Here is a 21,940-nt window from a genome sequence, read left to right as displayed (position 1 = left end):
GGTGGTAACAGGAGGTAGTGAGGCTGATTTGATTGGTGGAGATCTGCCACCTGAGAATGAGGATGATGATTGGACCTCAGGAGTCTCAGATTGGATTTAAGACAGCCGACGCCCTATTCAGTTGCTGGTGATTCCTTCTGGCTTGTCAGCTCTTGGTTTTCAGCTCTGTTCCAGTCATCTAAAGCTAAGTTTTTCTGCTAATGTTCACACTTGATTTTGTTGGTCTACTCAGTTTTTTTGGTGTGGTCAGCCAGCCCCGGCTGGGGGCTGTGCTGAATTTCCACTCTTATTTATCAGTATTTTGCCAATTTGCTTTTTGTCCCTTACTAGTTTGGTCTCTTTTTGCTCTGTCTCAGAATATTATAGAGTGCTGATATAGTGGGAGAAGTCTAGTGACTTCAGGGTTAATTTTGCTATCAGAAGTGTTGGACATTATTTTTGTAGGGTTTTTTGCAGGTTGTAGACAGCGTCTTTCCTTTCCTTTCCTCTCTAGTTAGTTTGTGCCCCACCGTTTGCTCAGCCTATTTTCCTGCCTGTGTTTGTGCCTTCATCTTGTTTCACCGTCAATACTTGTGTGGGGGCTATCTATTCCTTTGGGGTCTGCTCTGGGGCAGTTAGTTTTCCCCTTTTCATGCTTCAGGCTTATTTAGTCCTCCGGCTGTGACGAAGCGTCTAGGAACATCGTAGGTACGCTCCACGGCTGCTGCTAGTTGTGTGTTAGGATCAGGGTTCTGCAATCTGCATGGTTACCAACCTCTATGGTTTTCTGTGACTTAGCTTGTTTAGTTTTCCTCCTCGGTGACCCATTCATAACAGAATCACCAGCCATACCACAGAATCTAGGGTACTCAAAAGCAGGAAAAAGTTGTTAAAAAAAAAGTGTCAGAATTTTTTTTTTTTTTATATATATATTTTTCTCTTTTTTCTCTGGGGCCGTAGCAGGATTTTTTTTTTCTTTTTCCTAATGGAGAATAAGCAATTGTCTGATTGTGTGGAGCAGCTGGCAGCTGAAGTGCAGGGAATTTCCACCTATCTCATTCAGTCACATGCTGCTGAACGTAAGATCCCTACTCCTGTTGTGTTTTCTGGGGATTGGTCTAAATTTCTGAATTTTAAGAATAATTGTAAATTATTTCTGGCCTTGAAGCCTAACTCATCGGGGAGCTCTGTGCAGCAGGTTAAAATTGTCATCTCCTTGCTGCGCGGCGATCCCCAGGATTGGGTTTTTTCTCTGACACCTGAAAATCCTATTCTGATTAATGTGGATGCATTTTTTCAAGCCTTGGGGTTGTTGTATGATGAACCTAATGCTGTTGATCAAGCTGAGAGAACCCTGTTGGCATTAAACCAGGGTCAGGATTCTGCAGAGTTATACTGTCAAAAATTCAGAAAGTGGGCGGTCCTTACTACATGGAATGATAGTGCATTGGCAGCTCTCTTTCGGAAGGGTTTATCAGAGACCGTAAAAGATGTTATGGTGGGATTTCCTGTTCCCTCTGGTCTGGATGATTCTATGTCATTAGCCATTCAAGTTGATCGGCGTTTACGTGAACATAAAACTACACGGGAGGTGCTGCCACCTTTTGAACAAACGTCTGAACCTATGCAATGTGATGGGGTTTTGTCTAGGGCGCAACGTCAGGAGTTTAGAAGGCGTGTTTTTTCTGTGGAGACGCCTCTCATATTATTTCTGTCTGCCCAAAACGAGAGAAACGTTTTGAACACACATTTGCTGTGGGCAGTATACAACCTAAGTTTCTTTTGGCAATTACTCTGATCTGCTCCTTATCCACGTTTTCCACGAAGGCTTTTGTGGATTCAGGAGCAGCGTTGAATCTGATGGATTTGGACTTTGCTAAACGTTGTGGTTTTTTCCATGAAGCCTCTGCGGACACCTATTTCTTTGGGGGGTATTGATGCTACTCCTTTGGCGGAGAATAAACCTCAGTTTTGGACCCAGGTGACAATGCAAGTTGCCCCAGACCACCAAAAAAATTGTAAATTTTTGGTGCTGCATAATTTGCGTGATACTATTGTTCTGGGTTTTCCTTGGTTGCAAACTCATAATCCAGTTTTGGATTGGAAATCTGGGTCTGTGGTGAGTTGGGGTTGTCAGTGTGTTCTTAGGGACGCTCCCGTTTTCTCCACCTCTCCTCAGTCTCATGATATTCCTGATTATCTAGCCGATTTTTCTGATGTATTTAGTGAGAGCAAGTCTGCATCTTTGCCTCCTCATAGGAGTTATGACTGTGCAATTGAGTTGATGCCTGGGTGTAAATTTCCCAAGGGTCGGCTTTTCAACTTATCAGTACCCGAACATGATGCTATGCGATCCTACATTAAGGAGTCATTGGAGAAGGGTCATATTAGACCATCCTCGTCACCTTTAGGTGCTGGTTTTTTTTTGTGGCCAAGAAAGATGGTTCATTAAGACCGTGTATTGATTATCGTTCCCTTTACAAGATGACCGTTAAATATCAGTACCCATTACCTCAGATGTCTGATTTATTCTCCAGAGTTAAGAGTGCTTGCTGGTTTACTAAGCTTGACCTCAGGGGGGCGTATAATCTTATTCGCATCAAGCACGGGGATGAATGGAAGACGGCGTTTAATACTCCGGAGGGACATTTTGAGTACCTGGTGATGCCTTTTGGGCTCACTAATGCCCATCTGTCTTCCAGTCCTTTATGAATGATATTTTCCGTGACTTTGTGGATAAGTTTTTGATCATCTATCTGGATGATATTTTGATCTTTTCTAGTGATTGGGATTCTCATGTGGAACACGTTCGGACTGTGTTACGGATTTTGAGGGAGAATTCCCTGTTTGCTAAGGGATCGAAATGCCTCTTTGGTGTACAGAGGATTTCATTTTTGGGATTTATCTTGTCTCCATCGACTATTGAAATGGACCCGGCCAAGGTACAGGCCATTTATGATTGGGTTCAGCCTACTTCTTTGAAGGCCCTCCAGAAGTTTTTGGGTTTTGCTAATTTCTATCGTAAATTTATAGGTAATTTTTCTGGTATTGTCAAACCACTGACTGATCTGACCAAGAAGGGCTCTGATGTGCTGAATTGGTCTCCTGAGGCTATCTCAGCATTTCAGGAGCTTAAGCAGAGATTTACTTCAGCTCCAGTTTTACGGCAACCTGATGTCTCACTTCCATTTCAGGTGGAGGTAGATGCTTCTGAGATTGGTGCAGGAGCTGTTTTGTCCCAAAAAGACCCTGTGACTTCTAAAGGCCCCGTCAAACATAGCGATCTCGCTAGCGAGATCACTGCTGAGTCTCAAGTTTTGTGACACAACAGCGATCTCACCAGCGAGATCGCTGTGTGTGACAGCGATCAGCGACCGGCCCCCCTGCCGGAATCTCTGGTCGCTCTGGGAAATCTCTGGACATTTCTTTCGTCGCTGACCTCCCGCTGGCCAGCACGCATCGCTGTGTGTGACAGGCGGGAGACCAGCGATCAGCGATAAAATATTTAAAAAAAAAAAAAAAAATTACTATTCTCACCTTCCGACGTCCCGCGCAGCATTCCAGCCTCTCTCCACGCTCCGGTCCCAGTATTCCTTTGCAAGAATGACCGCGAGACTTTGCAATCCCGCGAGAACGGACGTCATCGCGGTAATTCTCGCAAAGGATTACTGGGACTGGAGCGTGGAGAGAGGCGGGAATGCTGCGCGGGACGTTGGAAGGTGAGAATAACAATATTTTTTATTTTAATTCTATTTTTGACATGAATCAGCGCTGAACACAGCGATGCCGCACGCGCTGCGTCGCTGTGCTAATCGCTGGTGAAGCTGTCTGTTTGACAGCTCACCAGCGATCACATAGCGATTCACCAGCGATCCTGACACGTTGATATCGTTGTCGGGATCGCTGGTAAGTCGCTATGTGTGACGGGGCCTTAAGATGAATCCCTGTGCCTTCTTTTCTCGAAAGTTCTCTCCATCTGAACGCAACTATGACGTGGGGAATCGGGAATTGTTGGCCATGAAGTGGGCATTTGAGGAGTGGAGACATTGGTTGGAGGGAGCTAGACATCAAGTTGTGGTCCTCACCGATCACAAGAATTTGATTTATCTGGAGTCGGCCAAACGCTTGAATCCTAGACAGGCTAGATGGGCCTTGTTTTTCACACGTTTTAATTTTGTGGTCTCTTTTGTTCCGGGCACTAAGAATGTTAAGGCAGACGCCCTTTCTAGGAGTTTCTTTGCCGATTCTCTTAGTGTGACCGAGCCTACTACTGTACCATCCTAGGTGAGGGGGTAGTTCTTTCTGCCATTTCGCCCGATTTGAGACGCGCCCTGGAGGAATTTCAGGAGGATAAACCTGAACGTTGCCCTATGGCAAAATTGTATGTTTCTGACCAGTGGAGAAAGAGAGTCTGAAATTCATTGCTCCGCATTGGCTGGTCATCCAGATATTTTTGGTACCAGAGATTTGGTGAGTCGGTCCTATTGGTGGCCTGCCTTATCTCGTGACGTCAGGAATTTGGTACAGTCCTGTGGGACTTGTTCTCGGTCTAAACCCGGTTCTCGTTCTAGTGGGTTGCTGATGCCCTTGCCGGTGCCCAAGAGGCCATGGACCCATATCTCAATGGATTTTATTTCTGATCTTCCTGTCTCTCAGAGAATGACTGTTATCTGGGTGATTTGTGATAGATTTTCGAAGATGGTCCATCTTGTACCACTCCCAAAGTTGCCATCTTCCGCTGAGTTGGTGCCCTTGTTTTTACAACAGGTGGTTCGGTTACATGGGATTCCTGAGAACATTGTGTCCGACAGAGGAGTCCAGTTTGTTTCCAGATTCTGGAAAGCCTTTTGTTCCAATCTGGGAATTCAGTTATCCTTCTCCGCGTTTCATCCCCAGACCAATGGACAGACTGAGAGAACAAACCAGACCTTGGAGTCTTATTGGAGATGTTTTATATCTGCTGATCAGGATGATTGGGTCTCATTTTTGCCCTTGGCCGAATTTGCACTGTACAATAGAGCTAGTTCTGCCACTTTGATGTCACCCTTTTTCTGTAATTTTGGGTTTCATCCTCGATTCTCTTCAGGACAAGTGGAATCTTCGTCCTGCCCAGGTGTGGACACTGTGGTTAAGAGAATGCAGCAGATATGGGACCAAGTGGTGGATAAGTTGTCATTCTCTCAGGAAAAGGCCCAGCGATTTTCCAACCGGCATAGGACCATTGGTCCCCGGTTTAAAGTGGGTGATATGGTTTGTTTGTCGTCTAAGAATATTCCTATGAAGGTTGCATCTCCTAAATTTAAGCCAAGATTTATTGGTCCTTATAAGATTTTGGAAATTCTTAATCCTGTTTCGTTTAGATTGGCTCTTCCAGTCACGTTCAAGATCCATAACGTATTTAACAAATCTCTGTTGAAGAGGTTTGTTGAGCCAGTGGTTCCTATGGCAGCACCTCCTGACCCTGTGTTGGTTGAAGGCAATGTGGAATATGAGGTAGAGAAAATATTGGATTCTCGTTTGGTTAGACGGAGACTCCAGTATTTGGTCAAATGGAAGGGTTATGGTCAGGAGGATAATTCCTGGGTCTCTGCCTCCGATATTCATGCCAATAGATTGGTTCGCGCTTTTCACCGGGCCCATCCTGATCGGCCTGGTGGCGTGGATGAGGGTTCGGTGACCCCTCCTCAAGGGGGGGTACAGTTGTGAGTTCTCCTTCCAGACTCCCTCTGGTGGTAACAGGAGGTAGTGAGGCTGATTTGATCGGTGGAGATCTGCCACCTGAGAATGAGGATGACGATTGGACCTCAGGAGTCTCAGATTGGATTTAAGACAGCCGACGCCCTATTCAGTTGCTGGTGATTCCTTCTGGCTTGTCAGCTCTTGGTTTTCAGCTCTGTTCCAGTCATCTAAAGCTAAGTTTTTCTGCTAATGTTCACACTTGATTTTGTTGGTCTACTCAGTTTTTTTGGTGTGGTCAGCCAGCCCCGGCTGGGGGCTGTGCTGAATTTCCACTCTTATTTATCAGTATTTTGCCAATTTGCTTTTTGTCCCTTACTAGTTTGGTCTCTTTCTGCTCTGTCTCAGAATATTTCAGAGTGCTGATATAGTGGGAGAAGTCTAGTGACTTCAGGGTTAATTTTGCTATCAGAAGTGTTGGACATTATTTTTGTAGGGTTTTTTGCAGATTGCAGACAGTGTCTTTCCTTTCCTATCCTTTCTAGTTAGTTTGGGCCCCATCGTTTGCTCAGCCTATTTTCCTGCCTGTGTTTGTGCTTTCATCTTGTTTCACCGTCAATACATGTGTGGGGGCTGTCTTTCCTTTGGGGTCTGCTCTGGGGCAGTTAGTTTTCCCCTTTTCATGCTTCAGGCTTATTTAGTCCTCTGGCTGTGACGAAGCGTCTAGGAACTTCGTAGGTACGCTCCACGGCTGCTGCTAGTTGTTGTGGTAGGATCAGGGATCTGCAATCTGCATAGTTACCAACCTCTCTGGTTTTCTGTGACTTAGCTTGTTTTGCTTTTTTCTCCTCGGTGACCCATTCATAACAGGCCCCCTTCCACTTTTGGGTCCCGATGCATTGCACCGGCTGAACCGGCAGTTTGTCCGCCCATGATTCATTTACTACTATTTACATACATGAATACAAATATAAATGAATACCATATGACAGCTCGTGTATTGCGCCAAAATACAGAGAATTACAGCAGTTGCACATTATTTCCCAGAACCAAAATCTAACACTTTGGGTATGTGAGTTAGGGGTTTGCGATGAGTTAGGAGATTTTACAGGTTTATGACCCAGAGATGTACAGGTCGATCTATCATAGTGTTCCTGAGAAGGCTTTCCAATGCAATCCCCGGAGTAGTTAACCATTGTTCCCATATCCTTATACATTTTATGAGGGTGTTTCTGTTAATATATGTCCACCTTTCCATACATAAGACATTATTTAGTTTGGATTTCACTTCTTCTATCCAGTGTAGTGCTAATAGTTTTCTAGCGGGAAATCGCAATTGGGAGATAGCTATAGTGGTATCCGAATCCAGACCAAGGATGCAGATTCGGGTTCCAACGGTATATGGATTCCGAACACAGATTTTATCAAGTCAACTACCCCCTTCCAGTAGTTCCCAATGTTTACACACTCCTACATCGTTTTTCCCGCATCTTGGACACATCGTCCACTCTTATTTTAAGGCCAGGGTCACACTTGCGAGAAACATGCAAGAGTCTCGCACCTCAATACCCAACACTGCCGCCGGCACTCAGGACCGGAATGTGTGGCTCCATAGAAATACATGCAGCCGCATGCTCCAGTCCCGAGTGCCGGCGGCAGTGCCGGGTATTGACATGCGAGACTTGTGCGAGTTTCTCGCATTTGTGACCTCGGCCTAAATAGGACACTCAGGGTCTTCTATACTCTATATGTAAATAGAAAAGATTTGGGACAGTCTTCGTGAGTCAGACTTTTTTGCTCATTCATTCATGCTCTACCTTTGCACAGATTTAAGACAACAGCAGATTCATGAACATATATTCCTGGATGGGTCAAGTCTCACCAGTCCCCGCTCCATATATCCTGGTGCTAATAATAGATGCACGGTTTTCAGCCCAGTTACTTCCATGCTCCGGAAAGCTGCACTAATTAGACTTCCCTGACTCGGAAATCATTATATATATTGTAGGTGAGGACCTCCAGAAACCAAACAGATCAAGGAAAACCAGATGAGCAGACTATACTGTGGATTATACAAGAGAAAGAATATGGAGGACTTTCTTCCAATTTAATATTTTTCATCTGTTGGTTAAACATTAAGAATACTATGGTCATTTATAAAAATGAGCAAATCCTTCCCCAATACAACATTATAGAGGTCGGAGCTCCACTTTAACTGCAAATATTTAGGTCTGCTCCTTCCATTATTTTTTCAGAATAAGGACAATCATGGGCTAACCTTCGGAAAAGCCATCAATAAATGACAGCCAAATGTCCGACCTGGTATCCTGCACTTTTTTCCCCTGTAGCACTGCATTTCTAGCTCATCTACTTTAAAGTAAGAAGCTGTCAGCAATTTGTTGCACTGTAGTCTGAGAGCAGTCACATACCATACCGCATGGTGCAGGAATCCCTGTTTTCTCTGCCGCAGATGTAGCGGTGCTCAGAATGCTGCTGTGTGTATAACCCCGCCCACACCCCTGACTGACAGCTTCCTGTAGACACTGTCTATTGTCAGCGAGCTGCCAATCAGTGGTAGGGGCGGAGTTACACAGATTAGCCTGACTGGCCTGCATGTGAGACCTAGTCTGGCAGTCTGAAACCAGTCTATCTTGTCTTATATTATGCTGATGACAGATTAAATAGCAAAAAACTGACAGATTCCCTTTAACGAGGCTAAACTGGGGCACCACACTCAGTTGAACTGACCACGGTGGCGATCAATGGGGCGGGGGGGGGGAGCAAGATGCTCAGTCATCAGGTAAAATGATTTTTAAAGGTCTCTGACAAATAATAATTCTCGGCAGCACATTGCAACAGTGTATGCACGCAGAGCAATCACTATCGATTTTTCTGCAAGAATTGACGTGCGGTGCTACCTGTGTACCCAGGCAATTATCAGTCCGCTGACCGGCAGTGTAAAGGCACACTATGGCTCACAGATTTAATAATCATTGTCCATCATAAATAGAATCCCTTTAAACGATCACATACTGTACAAGCTGTCTCAAACTACTGCTAGGACAGACCTTAGTATAAAGCAAAAGATGGACTTATTGTCATTGGTTTTCCTGATAATTTAATAACTCCATGTCCAGGGAGCTGCATTTAAAAAGGAAAGCAAAAATTTGGAGCATTGTATTAAAAAAAAAATGTCACTGTCCCCCAAGAAAGATTTATGAAAGGAAACCTGTCCGTTCCCCTAGGCGTGCCAAACCACTGCTGTAGCATCCTATATGATTGCTATATATAGTTTTTCATAAAAAGTCCTTAATATAAAGGTTTACCACGCCATGAATGCAATGTATAATGCTTTCCAGGGTGCTTTGAATATTGCACAGCCACGTGTACGTAATCCATTCTAGGAAGGAAATCCAGCATATCCATCAGGAGTCTTCAAAAAGTGTCACCTTCATTAATATTTATCATGACAGATTAAAAAAAAAACAGCTGGCGTTTTATAGATGATGCGTTTCGTACAACAGAGTTCTTTATCCTACTGTGAATAAAGACTTTTATGTTTCAGACAAAGGGAAGAGGTAGACAGCCGTATAACTCGGAGAGTGATTGCAACTCAACAACTCTAACTGGCCGTCGGCTCTCCTTACCCAAACGCAACAGCTGCATAGAAATACATGCAGTCACACTTGGTCGGGAGATGTGACCTTCTTCAGTTATGAGGAGAATGATCTCTCTAAGGTAATGAGCTTGTCAGTATATAGGAGAGGGGCAAACGTGCCTCCAGATGCGGTGTCCACCGGCCATCTCTGAAGGTCACATTGACCGAAACGTCTTTTCGTGTACTACAATAAACCGCCTTGCAAATACCTTTAAGTTGAGTGCTAGGTTCATATTTGTTGCTTTAACGGTTTGGGAACCTAACCTTAGCACCATCTTGAGTTGTGCTCACGGTGTTCTTTCTACACTTGGTCGGGAGAGCAGACAGCCAGCCCGAGCATTGCATTGCGATCCCCGTCCCAGTTATACGGACATCTGACTCTTCCATACGTTCATGAGCAAGGACCAATCCGGTAGGGCTTAGCTTTCCCCAGACTAGTCCTGCCTTAGATAATCAGAGCTTCCTGGGCATCATTGCCAGCCTCCATACTTTACTCATCATGGTCCAGTAGGAGAACGACAAGGGGCGGAAGAAAGCAAGAGAAGATTAAAAAATATAAAGCCTTAGCCAATCTTGGCCCTTATGTGGCTGATTAACTTTTTCAAACCCATATAGGCTGAAAATATTCCTTGCAATTGACTAAAGATCGCAAATGTGGTAAGCTCAGTTCAGCTATTTTACATTTCCAGGAAAGGTCAGAGAGGCCGGGAGCGATGAAGCAAGCAGAATGGCGGAGGCGCAAGAAGATGGGAGGCGCCGGACTCGGACCTGCGACATCCATCGGAACAGACCGCCCCCCCCGGGTGAGTATAATAAAACTTATTTTTCTTATCTTGCAGGTTGGATCGAGGGCTTATCTACAGCATTATAGAATGCTGTAGATAGGCCCTGAAAGGCGGTGGCTGCATAGTTATAGCGGCCAAAACAGCTGATAGGTTCCTTTTAAAAGGGGGTCTCTTGCCAATATACAGATTAAAAAGTGCCACTTGATGAGACTCCCTAAACTCAGCTGTCATATGTAGGGAAACCGAGCAGTAGGTGTCCAGCTTTCCTCCAGTGTCACTACAAGAAGAATTATCATAAGCTTTACACAGTTCCCATGCAAATAATCTGGACAGTATAGGGGGTTTTACACATAGCGATATCGCTAGCGATATCGCTATAACGTCACCGATTTTGTGACGTTATAGCGATATCACTAGCGATATCACTATGTGTGATACTTACCTCCGACCGGCTCCCCCGCTGTCCATCGCTGATCGCGCGAGAATGTCCGGCTCCATTTCTCGTCGTCAGCTTCCTACTGGGCTTCCTGCTGTGACCACGAGCGACGCGTGGACGCGGGCGGGAGGACGCCAGGATCGCTGTGTGTGAAAGGTGAGTATCGTGCGCTGCGTCGCTGCTGCATCGCTGTGAGGTCTGCCTGTGTGACAGCTCACTAGCGATCATTTAGCGATGCACCAGTGATCCTGACCGGGTTGGATCTCTGGTCGGATCGCTGGTGCATCGCTAAATGTAAAAGGGCCTTAAGGGTTCTCCAGAGAATGAGGTCTTTCTATCTGGTCTTCACGTTGGCCAAGAGGCGAGGATCGTGAATAGAGGACCCTCCTGCTATAAGAATTTCCTAATATGGTGAAAAGAAGTGGTTTCGTAAACTGGATAATACCATCTACATAAAATATGGTAGGTGTTACAAAGGACACAATGTAGATGTACAATCTACACCTACCTATTTTAATGACATCTTCATCATTACATGGAGCCTCTTCCTCGTAGTTTTCGTCACTTCCTATTGTAAGAATTGTTGGACACACAACATCACGGATACAATCTGGGGATTCAGGTCTGTCAGAAGCAGATGGTGGTCTTCTCTGGACTTCCAAATCTCCATCATCATCAAGCAGAGCTTCTAATTCCTGCACATCGCGTGGAGTTTCTTTTCTAGAGAGCAATGATTCATTTACATCATAGATGCTGTTTTCTTCCTTATCACCTGCAGTTTCTAATATATTGTTTTTCCGTAGAATCTTAAATTGTGTTTGGAAAACTGAAAAAAGAAAAAATAATAAAACACTGAAATAAAATTTTTAGTGGAGGCCAAACAAACAGAAACTGAAAGGGAACCTGTCAGCTGATATATGCTCAGAGGTCATTGGACGAGCCCACAGAACCTTCAGGATTTAAAGAATGTTTGTGTGGAAGAATGGGCCAAAACGAGATCTGAGCAATGCATGCAACTAGTTTCTCCATACAGGAGGCATTTTGAAGCAGTCACCACAAACAAAGACCTTTGTACAAAGTATTAAATACATTTCAGTAAGCGTATGCAATACTTTTTCCCTGCGTCATTTCTCATTATTACAAATAATTTATGGCCATCTATGGTTTGAATTATTTGCCTAGGTGGATTGAATGAGTTGTGACCTACAACTGGGGAGAATTTCATGTCAATAGTACCTTTAGAAATATATTTACTCAGAAAATTGGTGACTTGTTTGATAGTAGTTTCACCCAATGTATCAACACAATCCAGAAACGTTGCCATCTTCTCTGGGTCAATGCTCATTTAACCCCTTCCCAACATGCACCGTACATATACTGCTCTGCTTGAGCTGTGTTCCCGCAAAGAGATGTATATGTACAGTGCACCGATCGCACAGCCTCACGCTGAGTGCTGCAGCGATCGGGTGAGGGTGTCAGCTGTATGTGACAGCTGACACCCCGCAGCAATGCCCACAATTGGTGCCAGCACTGATCACAGGCATTTAGCCCCTCTGATGGCGCTGTCAGTAGTGACAGCGACATAGAGGGGCAACGCACAGGGACGGGGCTCCCTGCGCGTTTCCATCATGACAACGCGATGCGATTGCGTTGTCCTGATAGTCTCCATGGAGAACCCAGGATAAAAGATGGCTGCGGGGTCCTTCCGGGTCCTGCAGGGAACGTGGCTTGTGAGCGCCTACTGAGAGCAGGCGCCGACATGCTTCCTTTCCTGCTTGTCAGATCCTGATCTGACACTCTGCTGTGCAGAACATCAGATCAGCGATCTGATGTAATACAGTGATGTCACATAGTGGGACAATGTGGAAAAGTAAAAAAAAAATTTCAAAGTGTAAAAATATTTTTTTAAAAATCCTTTATAAAAGGAAAAAGAAAAATATTTTCCAATAAATACATTTATGTAAATTAAAAAAACAATAAAAGTACACATATTTGGTATCGCCGCATAAGTTACGACCCACTCTATAAGACTGTCCCATTAGTGAACCCCTTCAGTGAACACCACAAAAAAACAAAATAAAAAATTGGCAAAAAACAATGCTGTATCATCATACCGCCAATAAAAAGTACAATAAAACGCAATCAAAAACATGTATGTAAATAAAAGTGGTACCGCTGAAAACATCATCTTCTCCCGCAAAAAAACAAGCCCCTATACAGCACCATCAGCAGAAAAATAAAAAGTCATAGCTGTCAGAATAAAGCGATGAAAAAATATATTTCTTTATAAAATAGTTGTTATTGTGTAAAAGTGCCAAAACATAAAAAAGCTATATAAGTGAGGTATAGCTGTAATCGTACTGACCCAAAGAATAAAACTGCTTAATCAATTTTACCACATGTGGAATGGTATAAACGCCCCCCCCCCAAAGAAATTCATGAATTGCTGGTTTTTGCTTATTTTGTCTCCCAAAAATCAGAATAGAAAGCGATCAAAAAATGTCATGTGCCCTAAAATTGTACCAATAAAAATGTCAGCTCGTCCCACAAAAAACAAGACCTCACATGACTCTGTGGGCCAAAATATGGAAAAATTATAGCTCTCAAAATGTGGTGATGCAAAAACTAGTTTTCGCAATAAAAAGTGTCTATTAGTGTGTGACAGCTGCCAAACATAAAATCCGATATAAATCTGGTATCGCTATAATTGCACAGACCTGAAGAATAAAGTCGCTTTACATCGGGGTGTCTGAGTAAATCTCTGAAATATGTGATCCAGACAGAACCCCTGGCAGAAAATTCCCTATAATGAGGCAAATGGAGGCACTGTGGACTCGTCTGACCTGTGATCCGGCAGTGTCTGTCTTATTAGGCAACGGTTTTGTGGGCTTCTGAAAAGGACACCACTGAACAGAGGCCAGACGGAGACCAGAGTAACTCTGCTGCCTCATTATAGTGATTGGATCTCTCGGGGGGGTTTAGATGGAAACCCAGATGTAAGGTTATACACATGGGAAGAAGGAATCAATATCACCTTTACACACTGAACGGTAAACCACTGGGTAAATCTGTCATGGAAAAGGACTTGGGGATCCGAGTTAATGATAAACTTACCTGGAGCAGCCAGTGCCAGGCAGCGGCTGCCAAGGCAAACAGGACCATAGGGTGCATTAAAAGAGGTCTGAATACACAAGATGAGAGCATTATACTGCCTCTGTACAAATCCCTGGTTAGACCGCACATGGAGTACGGTGTACAGTTTTGGGCACCGGTGCTCAGGAAAGATATAATGGAACTAGAGCGAGTACAAAGGAGGGCAACAAAATTAATAAAGGGGATGAGGAAACTATAATACCCAGAGAGATTAGCAAAATTAGGATTATTTAGTCTAGAAAAAAGACGACTGAGGGGCGATCTAATAACCATGTATAAGTATATAAGGGGACAATACAAATATCTCTCCGAGGATCTGTTTATACCAAGGAAGGTGACGGTCACAAGGGGGCATTCTCTGCATCTGGAGGAGAAAAGGTTTTTCCACCAAAATAGAAGAGGATTCTTTACTGGTAAGGAAGTGAGAATCTGGAATTCCTTGCCTGAGGAGGTGGTGATGGCGAACTCAGTCGAGGGGTTCAAGAGAGGCCTGGATGTCTTCCTGGAGCATAACAATACTGTATCTTACTGTTATTAGGTTCTTTAGAAGGATGTAGATCTGGGGATTTATTCTGATGGAATATAGGCTGAACTGGATGCACAAATGTCTTTTTTCGGCCTTGCTAACTATGTTACTAGGTGGTCAGCGTAGAGCACCGGATAAATGTGATCACAAACATTATGTAAAATGTTCCCAATAAAAGCTTAAACTCAATCCACAAAAAAGCAAGTCCCCACTCAGGTCCGTCATCTGTTAACAGAAATATAGGGGGCTTCAATGTTACTGGCAGCTCAAAGGCTCTGGAAAAGCGAAATGGCTCCTCAGCGGCCAAAAGAAATTCAGCAAATTCTCTGCTCCCAATCCAAATGCCCACCTTCTCCATTCTGAGCCCCCATATGTCTAAACCACATTTAAGACCCACATATTTGTCATTTCTGTAGTGATGAGAGTCCGCCTAACTTACAGGTACGTGTCTCCAGAAGCATGAGCTGGGCATAATGTACTGGTCACTACAGCGTACTGGTCACTACAAAGGCAATTTGCAATTTTCACTCAGCAACATCCACTGCTGCCTGTTTCTGGAAAAAGCCCATGGAGTCAAAATGGTCATTACAGTTGTAGATGAATTTCCAAAGGGTTATAATTTCCAAAATAGGGTCACTTGAGGGGGGGTTGTGCTTTTCTAGCACTTAGGGGCTCTTTATATGGAATCCGCAAAGTAGTCTTTTTTCTTCACTGCCCAATGGTATAAAATTCTGTGACACACCTGTGATATCAATATGATCACTACACCCCTAGATGAATTGATTGAGAGGCTTAATTGGTAAAACTAGGTCACTTATGAGGGGATTCTGCAGACCACCTCAGGGGCTCTGTCAATGTAACATGGCACCATTAAACCATTGCAGCAAAATCTGAACTGTAATATGGCGCTACTGCCCTTCTGAGCTTTGCACTGAGCCTCAAAATTAGTTTTCGACAACATATGGAGTGGAGTATCACTGAACTCAAGAGAAATTGCACAGCAAACTTTGAGGTCCGTTTTCTCCTTTTGCCCTTGTGAAAATACTAAATTTGGAGCTAAAAAAAGATTTATCTGGGAAAAACATGATTTTTTTTATTTTCACGGCATAACGTTCTGTCCGGTTCAGGGGGCACCCCAATCCGGTTCTGTGTGTCCCCTATTTTAACTGAATGTGCGCTGCTCACGTGATATCAGCGGAAGTCTGTGACTGCTCTGTGCCGACAGAGAATGACATCAGGGACAACAGACAGGTAGGTAGCAACTACCTGGCTGTTAGAGCTAAGGGACTTTTTTTTTAAAGTCCCAGTTATCCCCTTTAACAACCACCAGCCAATCAGGGGCCGGCAGCTGACGTAGGCATTCACATCGCCGACATGTGACGTCACTCTCACGTGTTAGACCGTCCACACCGCATTTGGAGCTGGAAGAGGATGCCACTAGACAGATGAGAAGAAAGTTTTTTTTATTTTAACTACAAAAGTGTGGAAATATTGGAGACACATGAGAATCTGGATGGGAGGTATATGGGAGACCGGGATGGGGACAAATGGGGAGCAGGATGGGAGAAATTTTGTGGACCAGGATTGGAGATATAGGGGATCAGAATGGGAGACACATGAGGACCAGGGCGGAGCACATATGGGGACCAGGGCGGAGCACATATGGGGACCAGGACGGAGCACATATGGGGACCAGGACGGAGCACATATGGGGACCAGGACGGAGCACATATGGGGACCAGGACGGAGCACATATGGGGACCAGGACGGAGCACATATGAGGACCAGGACGGAGCACATATGAGGACCAGGACGGAGCACATATGAGGACCAGGATGGAGCATATATGAGGACCAGGATGGAGCACATATGAGGACCAGTATGGAGCACATATGAGGACCAGGATGGAGCACATATGAGGACCAAGATTAGGGACATATGGGGACCAGGATGGAGCACATATGGGCCAGATTAAATTGTTGGCTAGGGAGCGCCGTAGCTCGCCCTGTTCCCCAGGATCCTTAAGATGGAAAGACGCAGAGGCCTCCACCTGTGCCTTATCTCATAAGTTAGACTTTTGTCTGTCACCTTCCCTCACTCAGGGAAGAGGGGTGCTACTGTGCACAGCAGTACACCAACCCAACAAACAGGACAACAAAGACAAGGAGTAACTAAAAAATCCACATACACAAAACATTCACTCACATATAACAGATGAATCCACCAGGGTGTGCTGGAAGGGGAAGAAAGCATAATAGAGCGAGATAAGGAATCATCAAGCGTACAACCCAAACAACAGTTGCCTATAACTCTTCCAGCACTCATTCTCATGCCCCAATCAAGTTCGAAACAAATTCAAGCTGTCCTACAGACTCAGAGTGCATAAGTGTCTGTCGACATACAGTATGAATGAAATAAAACGGTATGGCAGGAGACACATATGGCTGACACAGAGACATAAAAAAGCTAGACTGTAGTTTGCCAAAATGTATGTGAGTAAGCCAAAATCTTTCTTTGAAAGTGAGTTATGACAGATGATATGAAAATAGAGGTTTTTGGTAAATCACATCATTCTATTTTTTACCAAAAATGGTATGAGGCATTCAAAGAAGCCTATAGTCAAATATGGTGGAGGTTCAAATATGTTTTGGGATTGTTTTTTCTGGCTCTGGCAATGGGTGCCTTGACTGTGTGCCAGGCCTCATGAAATTTTAAAATTACCAAAGGATTTTGTATCACAATGTAGTGTCCAGCGTCAGAAAGCTGGGTTTGTGTCCCAGGTTATGGGTCTTTCGGAAGGACAAGACCCCAAAACATACGTCAAGACACCCATAAATGGATGAAACAAAAGCGATGGAGAGTTCTGAAGTGGCAAGCAAGAAGTCTGGATTTAAATCCCATTGAAAACCTGTGGATAGACCTTAAAACGGCTGTTGGGAGAAGGTAGCCTTCAAATATGAGAGACCTGGAGTAGTTGAGAGACCTGGCGTAGTTTACATAAGAAGAATGATCCAAAATTCCAGGTGAAAGTTGTAAGAAGCTTCTTAAGCTTCTTGATGGTAATAGATACAGTCATATGTTAAAGTTTGGGCACCCCTATTAATGATAACCTTTTTTCTTTATAACAATTTTGGTTTTTGCAACAGCTATTTCAGTTTCATATATCTAATAACTGATGGACTCAGTTATATTTCTGGATTCAAATGAGGTTTATTGTACTAACAGAAAATGTGCAATCTGCATTTAAACAAAATTTGACCGGTGCAAAAATAAGGGCACACCTAATCATTTTCTTGATTTGAACACTCCTAACAACTTTTTACTGACTTCCTGAAGCACTAAATTGGTTTTGTAACCTCATTGAGCTTTGAACTTCATAGCCAGGTGTATCAAATCATGAGAAAAGGTATTTAAGGTGGCCACTTGTAAGTAGTTCTCCTATTTGATTCTCCTATCATGAGTGGCATCATGGGCTCCTCAAAACAACTCTCAAATGATCTGAAAACAAAGATTATTCAACATAGCTTTTCAGGGGAAGGATACAAAAAGTTGTCTCAGAGATTTAACCTGTCAGTTTCCACTGTGAGGAACATAGTAAGGAAATGGAAGAACACAGGTACAGTTCTTGTTAAGCCCAGAAGTGGCAGGCCAAGAAAAATATCAGAAAGGCAGAGAAGAAGAATGGTGAGAACTGTCAAGGACAATCCACAGACCACCTCCAAAGACCTGCAGCATCATCTTGCTGCAGATGGTGTCACTGTGCATCGGTCAACAATACAGCGCACTTTACACAAGGAGAAGCTGTATGGGAGAGTGATGCGAAAGAAGCCGTTTCTGCAAGCACGCCACAAACAGAGTTGCCTGAGGTATGCAAAAGCACATTTGGACAAGCCAGTTACATTTTGGAAGAAGGTCCTGTGGACTGATGAAACAAAGATTGAGTTGTTTGGTCATACAAAAAGGCGTTATGCATGGAGGCTAAAAAACACAGCATTCCAAGAAAAACACTTGCTACCCACAGTAAAATTTGGTGGAGGTTCCATCATGCTTTGGGGCTGTGTAGCCAACGCCAGCACCGGGAATCTTGTTAAAGTTGAGGGTCGCATTGATTCAACTCAGTATCAGCAGATTCTTGACAATAATGTGCAAGAATCAGTGATGAAGTTGAAGTTACTCAGGGGATGGATATTTCAGCAAGACAATGATCCAAAACACCGCTCCAAATCTACTCAGGCATTCATGCAGAGGAACAATTACAATGTTCTGGAATGGCCATCCCAGTCCCCTGACCTGAATATCATTGAACATCTGTGGGATGATTTGAAGCGGGCTGTCCATGCTCGGCGACCATCAAACTTAACTGAACTGGAATTGTTTTGTAAACAGGAATGGTCACAAATACCTTCATCCAGGATCCAGGAACTCATTAATAGCTACAGGAAGCGACTAGAGTCTGTTATATTTGCAAAAGGAGGATCTATGAAATATTAATGTCACTTTTATGTTGAGGTGCGCATACTTTTGCACCGGTCAAATTTTGTTTAAATGCAGATTGCACATTTTCTGTTAGTACAATAAACCTCATTTGAATCCAGAAATATAACTGCCTCCATCAGTTATTAGATATATGAAACTGAAATAGCTGTTGCAAAAACCAAAATTGTTATAAAGAAAAAAGGTTAACATTAATAGGGGTGCCCAAACTTTAACATATGACTGTAGATATGTTCAACTTGCCCCTTTTCCACCTTTTTTGTGTGGTTACAATACGCACAAAGACAATAAACATGTATATAACAAAACATGTATGATTGCGATAATTTTGTTTATAATAAAACTAGGAAACAAAAGAGCGCAATAGGGTCTTATCTGGTTATAAATGAAATAGATGTGAAAAAAGTCTACTCACCCTTTCCAGGAGAGGTATAAGCATATAGACTCGCCGTCAGCTTGCTGCACGCCCGAAGGTCCACTTCGTGACCTCCAATGCAAATCCTTAAGGATAAAGTTATTCTCGGGCTTACTGTGCGCTGCTTGACCGGAATAAAATCACCACAATATGAACAATTTGTCCATTTATTTCCCTACGCGTTTCAAAGTGTGAACCACTTTGTCTTCAGGGGTTGACATCAACCCCTGAAGACGAAGTGGTTCACACTTTGAAACGCGTAGGGAAATAAATGGACAAATTGTTCATATTGTGGTGATTTTATTCTGGTCAAGCAGCGCACAGTAAGCCCGAGAATAACTTTATCCTTAAGGATTTGCGATAATTTTGTGGGAGAGGTACTTCATTTTCCAGAACAATTTCAAGGGTGCCAACACTTTCAGCCATTGCTATATGTATCATAAGAAAACTATTGTATTATAAGACGCTTCTGCGTACATATGATCATGGATGTGTGCGTGTGGTGTTTCTACCATTTGTAACAATTTGCTCTATCAGATTATATACATTTATAAATCCTCCATAGACTTTATTACACAGGATTAGCTTGGCTCTCATTGGCTGTAGGGCATCTTATAGAATGCAGTGACATCACAGGATCGGCGCTATGGTCACCTCTTATGACATCATGAAGGTTCTTTGAGGGTTATGGTTGGAGCTGAGAGTGAGTATGCGTGTCTTCTGCTCTTCTTCTCTCCTTATTATCCCCCATTTCCTCTATATAGAAGTCTCTGACTCCTTATGACAAGCTTCCTCTACTGCCCAATTCCCATATCCCATATATTAGTAATGAGAAAACCTTAGATTTGTTACTCAGCTCGTTATGGCGATATTTACTATTGATAACACTGGTATTTACGATCAGACGGTTTATAAGGAAACTTCTCTATTTCCCCATTCAGGATTTTGCGCTAATTTTTATTTGAAAATGACGAGCAAAAATCAGAGAGCGATTCATGTAAGTCCGACATAAGTGCTGTAATCAGGATAGTGACTGTAATGCCGTCTATACGGGTATAATAAGGAATTTCTGTCGTCTGATCGCCGTTATTTATGCTCGGCCAAATGTCTGGGCCAATCAGGTCGCTACGATTATGGTGACACCAAACTTGCATTTTCATGGTGAAAAAAAAACCCAAAAATCATCTTAAGTTGCCATTTTTAAATACCTGTAACATTTTTCTTTTTTGCCGCTGGAGCTGTGTGAGGGCTTGTTATTTGCATGGTGAACGTCACAGGAGAGATGACATGGCGGACACGGGGGGTTTCTCCGGCCCCCAACTGTCATAACCGCCTCCTGGGATCATGCTTACATGCCTCTGCCAGCAACTGAAAGCGCCATTAAATAGGTCACCAGCAGATGGCGTCAGTATAATACAGCCCACATCTGCCCATGGTGGGGTCGGCTTTGCTTCTGAGACCCCTCCAAAGTAGTCTTACACGGTTTAATATGTAACAAGGGTGAAAACAGCAGCTTACTAAAGAAAAACCTTATCTAAAATATAACTTTTAACAAGTATAATGCTATAGGAAGAAGTCTTCATACCCCCTGAATAGTAATGCCAGGGCGCATAAAAGGTATATAACAAAGGGCTACAACAAGTCCTGGGGTAAGGAAATAGAGTATATAACAATTTTAACCCTCTAGGCTAATGATATTGCCGGTGTGAAGTATATCTGGCTAATATCCACCTCTGCTTAAAAAATGGAAAAACACGCAGAGATTAACCCATGAGACTCGATACCTCAAAAAAAGCCCCGGCAACCAGGGTCACCACTGAGTAACTAATCCCTAAACAACCGCACAATGGCAGTGATATAATCGTGCTCAGCCGGTGTGCAGAAACGAGCGATCTGACCCTGGATACACAACTATCTGATGCGGAGGTTGGCACCCTAAGATAACGAGAATGGCGCCCCCCGCCCATCCGACGGCTGTTCCTCCCATCTCACCCTATAAAGACATTAGTCAGAAACAGAGGGCCCGATGGCCTGTATACACTGTTTTATCATGGGTGAAAGCAAATATTGAGCATGCATAATACGCATCAACAAGAAATATAAATATATATATACGGAAAGGAGATAGTCCAAACTACTGCACACAGCCACTTATGGCACATACATTCTAATAAGTGGACTCCTATAAATAAAGTAGCCACTAATCCACTAATAAGAGTTAGGGACAAAGACTATTAGCATCTCAATCCTAGTGAAGCATCATATATATATAAAGATAACACATGGGGCTAATAGGGAACAGCAAACTCTCAGAAGAACAATATAGATAGAGATTCCAACAAGAAATATGCCCACCAGGGTACCACATTAGTGAATAAAGATGAAAATCATAATGGAGAACATTAGAAGGACAAAATGTCCTGAGGGTACAGCTGTACTTATCTGTGTACATGTGGTGTTCCACATAGGCGGCTGAAGACCACAATGGTCTGGACTCTCAGATGAGATGAACAGACTCTCGACGCGTTTCCCCCATGGACGGGTTCATCAGGAGAGATTCACATCTGATAACACGGCAGTGGAGAGTCGTCCTTTAGATGAGGCTGCCCTTCCAAAGCCCCCGACACACTGCATGACGAATATATCTGTCATGGGGCAGTAAAGGGTTAAATATATATATATATGTAGTCCCCCCTCGGAATACCCCCCCACTGTGTGACATTAGGGCAGATGCAGCGATGCCAGCTTGCCCCCATTTGTTAACACAAAGAAATATGGAAAAATCATTGAAGCTTCAGAGATTCACAAAACACAACTG

At 43.5% G+C, this 21,940-nt stretch overlaps 1 protein-coding gene across 3 annotated transcripts in view; it reads right to left on the bottom strand.

Moving 5' to 3' along the window:
• METTL22 (methyltransferase 22, Kin17 lysine) overlaps positions 1-21,940 on the bottom strand; it is a 316,617-nt gene that overhangs the window by 214,319 nt on the left and 80,358 nt on the right. For all 3 annotated transcript variants that reach the window (XM_073542802.1, XM_073542803.1, XM_073542804.1), the window contains exon 3: positions 11,043-11,360. In XM_073542802.1, coding sequence (XP_073398903.1) covers positions 11,043-11,360 — 318 coding nt within the window. The remainder of the gene's footprint in view (positions 1-11,042; positions 11,361-21,940) is intronic.

The sequence above is a fragment of the Dendrobates tinctorius genome, unplaced genomic scaffold (assembly GCF_039654945.1).
Source record: "Dendrobates tinctorius isolate UK_male_01 unplaced genomic scaffold, ASM3965494v1 ptg000129l, whole genome shotgun sequence".
Taxonomy (NCBI): Eukaryota; Metazoa; Chordata; class Amphibia; order Anura; family Dendrobatidae; genus Dendrobates; species Dendrobates tinctorius.
The sequence above is the reverse complement of the archived record's forward strand: the minus strand, read 5'-3'. Positions and strand labels throughout refer to the sequence as shown.